This window comes from Rhincodon typus, chromosome 25, assembly GCF_021869965.1.
Source record: "Rhincodon typus isolate 14 chromosome 25, sRhiTyp1.1, whole genome shotgun sequence".
Classification (NCBI taxonomy): Eukaryota; Metazoa; Chordata; class Chondrichthyes; order Orectolobiformes; family Rhincodontidae; genus Rhincodon; species Rhincodon typus.
In genome coordinates, this window is record NC_063356.1 from 35,756,725 (window position 1) to 35,765,052 (window position 8,328).

The following is an 8,328-nucleotide window of genomic DNA, read 5'->3' on the forward strand; positions in this document are numbered from 1 at the left end:
TTTTAGGTGCCTGTTCTTTTATAGTAATGTTCTGAGCTACAAGTGTTGCAACTTTTTTTTGATGGACAATTTCCAAGATTAAAATATGGATTAACTTTCCTTTTCCATTGGTGTCAGGTTTTGATTTGATGCTGCCTGATGACTTCACTGACATTCTTTTGCCAAGCATCCTGCCAGAAGACAGTAGTGACTACAAGTTTCTGGACTCTACAATTTGTAAGTTACTTCTGAAGCTTTTTTTCTTTTTATAAAGAATGTTCCCAACTGAATTCTCAGCCTCTATTGTCTTCAGTTCAGTATTACATGCATATTACTGGCTGCACTGAACTCTGAGCTAATGTAAATGGGAATCTTTTGTCCTGGGACTTCATGGTGTGGTGCCAGCAGTTTGTATAAAGGAGAGACCAAGCCCTTTGGTCACTTAAAGGAGCATAATGTGTGGTTCTTGTAGAACAAAGGTTCATGGTGCTGGAGGAAATATGAGCTGAGGAAGAGATGGAGCTTATAGTTCCTAATTATTACACAAACAAAATAATGACTATAAGCCTGGAAGCCTTTTGGGCACACTGGCTTTCTTCTGCTTTTCTGACATTAGTGATCAGAAGTGAAATCTACTCATGAGCAAGTGATGAAAGTCTTGAGCTTTAAAAGCTCACTGAAGGTTGGGACGTTTGGAGGATGCAGAGAACCTTTGGCAGTTTTGAAGCTTAAATCCTGCCAGCTTTTCATAAAATGTGCTAGGGAGCACAGTCACAGTACTGCTGTCTTCAATATAAATTGATCAAGTCAAATTCATTTGCATTGGGTTGCCAGCAGGAGAGAGATTCATTTAGGAATGAGTGGCACCTTTTGCTAGAGATTTGCTTTTCTCCGGCAATAAAAATTAACCGCCAATTGAGAGCAAATGATGTTTGACCCCTCTCTTATCTGCCAACTGCTGTGTCATTGGCTGAATAAATGTGGAGGAATTTCCACACTTGCTTTTTAATCTTAAGACGAATGACTAAAAGTCACCTTTCCAAAAACATATATATTCTGCTGTTTGTGTAAGCAAGTTCCACCTTGACCAACTCTTGTGTTTTTGCTACTAGCCTGGAGCGAATTGGAGTCACCAGACCACTGGAAAACCTTGACTGGTTTCCCACCCAGTGACCCTGGGTATGAATCTGCACCCACCTCTCCATACAGCGTTGATGATTCCAATCCAGGTGAGTGTCCTGTGACAGAGTTCCAACACTAGTATATGGTAATCTGAGCCACCTACAAACACTAAGGTGCTCATGGTTGCTAGGTGGGCAAATGACTGATAACTAAAAAAACTAAACTCTGTACCTTCATTGAAAGCACTTTGCAGTACAGCAATCTCACCAGCCAAAAAAAGTCTAATTTACTGAACTTCTTTAATTTCGGATAAACTGCCAAAAGCCATTGCTTCACATACTAAACTTCTTTTTAAATGAATTGAGTTTGTGTACGTGCATGAATCAATATAGGAATTAACTTTGAATTGATTTGTTTCATTGCTTTGTTTTTGTTTTTGAAACTGGAGGTGGGCGGAAGTTGGCAAGAAGAGCTAATAACTTAGGCGAGTTGGCCTAGGGAAATTCCGACCACTTCAGCAATTAAGTGCTGGGTGAATGTCCATGGATACCCTTTGACGTCTTCAACGTGCCAACAGTTGGTGTCCCTGGTGAATTGGCATCTACTTGAGGGCCTCCACTCACCACTGTCCTGATTTACTCGCTGCCCTGTTGCAAGAGAAATGGTTGCCTCCCAACTGGGAAGTCAGGGCAACCTGGCTGTTGGTTGGGGAGTGGAAGTGTCTCCATTTCTCTCAATCAGGGACACGGATGGGGTGGCAAATGGGTGGTTTCTCAAGGCCACCCTCTTGTTTTACCTGATAGATCTGAAAGAAAATAGCCTTGTTGCGACAACCTAAAGCCTGGATGTCTAGGCTCCAGCCATGAACTAGCCCGCAGCTTCTAGTGGGGTGGGACTTCAGTAACTAGATTCCATTTGACAAGAAGCTCACTAGTCAGCTTTTAAGTGGCTGAATTGGAGTTTTCTCACTTGTGGGGGTAGAGAGTCAGTTGACCCAGAAGATTCCCAATTTCTACTCTTGGTGCATGGAGCACTAAATCCCAGCCAGAGTTCTCACCTTGAGTTCAAGCATTGGACTACGCCACCAAGATTCATCTGCCAGTCTGATTGTTGTTTAGTGTGGCCATTATCAGTCATGAAAATGGGGTGCTCTGTTGAATTTGGGGGTGTTAGGAACTGTGATTTTTAGAAAGAGGCTAAAAGCTGAGTTATTTCCATAATGCTTTATTTTTCTGGTTGTAACATTTAAAGACTGAATTGAATCTTCAGAGGATTCAAATCATTTAATTGAAAATGATCTTCACTTTAAAAGCTTTTTTTCTCTTAGCTAACAAAGCTGGACAGTTTAACTCTAATGTGCTATGTTATTGGTGTATTGCAGGATCCCAAGCTCCTAACTCTCCAGACTCCGGTGGAAGTGAATCAGATTTTGATCCCTCCATAACACATACTCAATATGTAACTCAAAATGGTAAACATTTCTGCTGTTTGCTTTCAGGAGAACAAATTAATACACTTATTTTTACATTTGCAGTTCACTTTCTTATCTTTGGGGAGAGGGGCAGAGTTGAGGGATTTGAAAAAAATATATAATTTTTCAATTGACTATTCAAACTGCTTTTCTTTCTAATGTACAACATCCCTAGTAGGAATAGTCTGGCAATAGTCTGTTTGAACACCCCACTCTCAGTGACTTACATGGATATTCGCTATTTCAAAACTTTTATTCTTGTTACAATTACTGTCAGGTGTCCTGTAAGGTTAATGACAGCCATAATCCTTTGGCTATGTTCACCAATGGAGTGTTGTCTAGTTTTGCTGAGCTCTGCAAAAATAAAGCTGACTTTCATCAGCTATTCTGAATTGGCCTTGAATCCAGATTCTAAAATACTCTGCACTAACCCACTACCCCAATAAATCATTATTAATGTAAATTTATATCACATTCATTGTTAAGTAGCCCTGACAAAGATGTTCAATGCTTAAGTTTTTGAGTAGTTGACCAATATCCTTTACAGATCCTTTATTTTTCTTATTAACCCATCATTCTTTTGAGATTGAGTCATTTAATTATTTTGATAATTAATCTGAAATGATCCTTTCAGTACTGCATTTGAAACCACTTTCCAAACAATTCTAACATATGTTTTGGTTTGACCAGTAGATAATTCAGTATTATGGGACTGATTTTATTTTATTTTTTCTTTTCTCTTTTCACTTCAGAAGGATTTCCTAAAACTTTAAATGGTGATTCCAATCCTCCGAAACGAGGCAGAGGAAGACCAAGAAAATTTGGCAAAGAAGAAAAGAACTTTGTAGAAGCCAAGAAAAACAAACATTGTAAGTGATTCCAAACTCAAAAATCTATTTCATCAAATTTGAGGCCTTCAAAAGAGAGGTCATAGAGTCATAGTCATATAGCATGGAAACAGACCTTTTGGTCCAACCAGTGCATGCTGAACCCAATCCCAAACTAAACTAGTCCCATCCAGCTGCTCCTGGCTCATATCCCTCCAAAGCTTTCCTACTCATGTACCTATCCAAATATCTTTATAAATGTAGGTGATTGTCTCTCTTCAGAGAGACAATTTTTCAAGGCTACAGAGAAAGGAGGGGAGAATGATTGCATCAGCAGAGTGCTGACAATGTCACAGCCAAATGGCTACTTTATACTCAAGCCATTCTCTGAAATAAAAGTACGTTAAATATCCCCATTCAAAGGCAGCCAATTTGAAATGGGATCTTTCATTAGATTCTCTTCAAATTAGTGAAATGTAGTTTCTTTGAATATTGATCTATTTCACCAGTGGACTCCAACCTAAGCAGCTATTCACCCCTATCAAAGCTGTACCTTAGTTATAAACCCACAGACACTGTCCCTTCTGTTATGTTTTTTTTTGATTTGCATCACATTTGTTCTTATCATTGTCTCACTTCATTGTCACCCGTAAACTAGATGAACTGGTTATTCTGTTTGCGTGACACAGCCGATGCAGAAGGGCATGTCTAATTGCAGCTAATGCCCTTCAAGATAATTCGGTGCACATAGTGACTGATAAATTTAGTTATTTTTTTGAGTGGAAATTGTTATATTGGTTAAGCTGATAGGACTTGAATCCTGTTCAAAAGCAAAACACTACCGGAGATAAGAGTAATCCAGATTCTGTGTAAGATTTACTTAGTATTTTCAACATTAGCTGTGCAGAGAAAAATATTGTTGTTTGAGGTCAATGACCTTCAATCTGACTTTGAGCCTCTATACTGTTTCAAATTGGAGGTGCTGTAACAAGATTTCATGTGGGGATGGAGATTTTTTTTTTGATGAAAAGACATGCATTTTGTTTTTGTCCATTGGTGACTAGATCAAACTGTTCGATATTCAATCTCCATTCTCAATACCGTAGAGAAATGGACTCCTTTCGGGATCTGTTTTAGATTTGTTGTGCCTGTAAATTTAACTCGTTTCTATTTTCAGCTCTGTATATTGTGTTTTACAGCCCCACGTGGCACTCACCTCTGGGAGTTTATCAGGGATATCCTCCTTCATCCAGAGATGAACAATGGCCTTTTGAAATGGGAAGACCGGTCAGAAGGAATCTTTAAGTTTCTAAAGTCTGAGGCTGTTGCACAACTTTGGGGTGAAAAGAAAAAGAACAGCAGCATGACCTATGAAAAGCTCAGCAGAGCCATGCGGTGAGTACTTTTCTCTGTTTAGCTTTGGTCTGGGTGTCACAGGCACCTATTGCATAGATTCAGTTTCCCTCCAGCATAGTGGCTACCTTGAAACACTTTTTCCTTCGTATGAAGAAGGCACTCTTGCAGTGTTATCAAGTAGAGAGTTCTGGATATTTCCTCAGTGGCCATGACAAAATGGTGAATATATATCCAATACCAGCATTACGCTACTTGGAGGGACTGTGATATCTCTCCTACTGCTTGCACCATTGTCCAACCACTATCTGTCATCTTGGTTGATGAATGATTTTGAGGAGATGAGATTTTGCAATGGAGCCCAAACCATACAGATCCGTAACAGGAGAGAATCCATTTTGATGGTAATTATATGGTATGCAATTTAATTATCAGTTTTAGTTTGACAGAAGATTTAAGGGCGAGGTAAAAATTCTGTTGCTGAGCAACATCCTTAATAGTTGTTAAGAGAAAAACAGGAATATAATCCACTCAAATTGTTCCCATTCTGTTACAGGTACTATTACAAACGCGAAATCCTGGAGCGAGTGGATGGGAGGAGGCTGGTCTACAAATTTGGAAAGAATTCGAGTGGTTGGAGAATTGGAGATGCATGATCAGACTTACTTTCTTCTGATATTAAAAAATTTGCTGACAGTACAGATGTTTGCTGGCAAACAAATTCCATCAGTTGGAGTGAGATGACCAAGCCTGCAATGGACTTACGACTTGCTCCATTTGGGGGATGTGCTCCATGGGCATTAAGTAATGAATTTTTGAGGAGATGGAAGCATTTTGTTTAATTTTTAATTCTCACATTTTATCAGACTCCAGCCTTTCAGGGCCAAAAGTGTGTGTCACAAAGGTGGCACTTGAAATAGTAAGCCTATATTTGGGCCAAAGTAGGTTATTAAACCAATTTTATACTGTTCTGGATATTCTACAAGCTATTTGATGAAACTCACGGCATGTACAGCAAATGTTTCAGATGCAGTGGGTGACTATGAACAACTCCAAGAAACAAATTACTCTGTTCTGGCATTGTTCGATACTTCAATGATGTGTACATACGGACAATGTGGCTGCATTGCATGACTTTGTTCTCTTGCTTATGCATGGAAGTGTGTTTTGCAATAAGGCTATCAATCTAAGTCTGTGTATAAATGTCTATTGATGTTCCTTCTTGGCCATTTGAAATGTTGGAAACTTATTCAGCTGGACTGGTGCAATTTCCACTGGAATGTGATTGTACATATGAGTTGCGAAGACAAGGGTTAAGTGCCCTAAATAGATTGAATAGATTTTGTAAGAAATTTTAAGTCTCTAAACATTATAATTATGGATCTGTATGTACTATATTTTCCTATGGAATACATTGATATTTTGCAAATAAAAACAAATTTTAAAATTCCAACCTGTCTGAATTGTCAACTTGAGTGATACATAGGTCAATGTATTATCGTGGGAATGTACATTAATTCTTCTGCACTGAGCAATGTTTCTGCTTGGAATGGGAATGCTGTTAGTGTTGCAAGTATGTTGCTCAATGCTCTGTGTCTCCAAGTTTCCCACTTAAGGAATAACCATGTTGGATGAAGAGAAACGAAACTTCGAATGATTTCTTAAATCGCCATTTCTCAGATGTAGTGGGTTAACAAGATTAATTTATGGATGACATTTTATTCAAATAAAGCTTTTAAAAAAAAATGCATGTCCACCAACTCATTCTTGTTTTAGGAATTAGTCTCGATACAAATGGTGGTAGGGATTAAAGGGGCAGTAATGTGCACCACATTATTGCAGGAAAAATGAGCTGTGAATCAAGGGCAATACCTCATTAGAATGATTTAATTGCGATCATCTGCCATAAGTGAAGTCAATAATGAGTATCAGCAGAGTCTTGATAGCTCAAACTAACCCAAGATAGTTGATACGGCCAACTTCATGTCAGTTTTGAGTTTAATATTGAAGTAGACCCCATGGAGACACCGATGTAAATGAAAGGTACAAATACATTAAGTAATGCGATTCCACTTTGAGCACAATAGGTACACCAGATTTCTTATCTGGTAATAACATGGATGCACGGATTACTATGAGACTAATGAATACTTATGAGGGGTTGCTAGGTTAACAATCTCCTCCAGGGAATCAGGTAATATAAACCAGGAGAAAGAAGCATAAATTGTTTACAACTGTCATCATAAACTCCTGTGTGATTTAGCCTTTGGACTGCCAGTAAATCTTGGCATGTTCAAAACTCCCTGGTTTGTGATGGAACAATAGCAATGTTATAGTATAATGAAGCCAATGAAGTACCTTTATTGCTGAAATACTTGCACTATTCATGGAGAGCTCTCCTTCTCAATCTCTCCCTTCACCTGAAGTGTTGTGACCCTCAGGTTAAACCACCACCAGTCAGCAAACAGCCCTACAGTCTGGTAGAACAATGGTGACTTTATCTTTACCTTTATGATTTACCTAATTAAACTATTTAAATAATATTAAATAGCAACAAAAATGGCGGCTTCTCCTGCCTTTTCTCTTTTTATCATTTTAATTTTGCTTTGATTTTTTTCTCTATCATCCATGTTTGAAGGATCATTTATGTCTCTTCCTCTATCTCCTAGGACTCATTGTCTACTGTAAAGTTGTGTTAACCAAAAACAAAAACCCTAGGTTTGGCTTTTACTCCAGATTCGGTTGCCTATAGACTGACACAGTTTAGATTTCAGACATGGCCAAGTCCCAGCTATTTCTTAATATCAAATGGATGACATAGACCACCTCCACCTGGTCTCAGAAGGTGCAGAAACTCGGCATTATTGCAGTAAAAGCAAAAGAGAACTTAAGCTAGAGAGTCAATTAGTTTCATATGAAATGCATTTTACTAGAATGGTGCTATGGATGAAGGATTCTGTTATGGTGACTGATTAGAGAAGATTATTCACTTTAAAGAAAGAGAAGGAAGAGTGTCACTAAGCAGAGGATATTGATTTATGGTGATAGGCAAAAATCCAAAAACTGAGATGAGGAGACGCTACCTTTTGCACAGTATATTGTTATGATCCAAATTGCACTGCCTTGTGGTAGCAAATTCAATTGTAATCTGCAAAAGAAAATTGGATAAAATTGAAAGATGGCCCAGTGACCTCACAGCACCAGAATCCAGGTTTGATTCCAACCTTGAGTAACTACCTGTGTGGGGTCTGCATATTCTCTCTGTGTCTCTGCAGTTTCCACCAGGTGATCCAGTTTCCTCCCGCAGCCTGAAGGTGCACAGGTTAGGTGGATTGGCCATGGGAAATAGTCCTGCAGTGTCCAGGGATGTGGAGGCTAGGTGGGATAATTAGCAAATACAGGGTTATGAGGATAGAGTAGGGTGTGTGTTGGAGGGTTGGTGCAGACTCTATGGGCCGAATGGCCTCTTTCCACACTGCAGCGATTCTATGAATTTGAAGAGCTTTAGGGAAAGAACAGGTGACTGGGACGATTTTAAAAACTCTTTCATAGCGCAAGCATGGACACAATGATCCA

The 8,328-nt window shown here is 38.9% G+C and overlaps 1 protein-coding gene across 1 annotated transcript; it reads left to right on the forward strand.

Moving 5' to 3' along the window:
- The first annotated feature begins 61 nt into the window (after positions 1-61).
- On the forward strand, positions 62-6,205 carry LOC109913576 (ETS-related transcription factor Elf-3). Its single transcript, XM_020513116.2, has 6 exons — positions 62-216; positions 1,092-1,208; positions 2,483-2,572; positions 3,325-3,441; positions 4,599-4,794; positions 5,309-6,205. Exons 1-6 carry the CDS (start codon positions 129-131, stop codon positions 5,406-5,408), a joined length of 708 nt encoding a protein of 235 aa, XP_020368705.2. The 5' UTR covers positions 62-128; the 3' UTR covers positions 5,409-6,205.
- Positions 6,206-8,328: the final 2,123 nt, after the last annotated feature.

Excerpts from the sequence above, each read along its gene's own strand:
- LOC109913576 (XM_020513116.2), top strand. The coding sequence starts at position 129 with ATGCTGCCTGATGACTTCACTGACATTCTTTTGCCAAGCATCCTGCCA. Across the intron at positions 2,573-3,324 it reads TCAATATGTAACTCAAAATG|AAGGATTTCCTAAAACTTTA; the intron begins GTAAACATTTCT and ends TTTTCACTTCAG. Across the intron at positions 4,795-5,308 it reads AAGCTCAGCAGAGCCATGCG|GTACTATTACAAACGCGAAA; the intron begins GTGAGTACTTTT and ends ATTCTGTTACAG.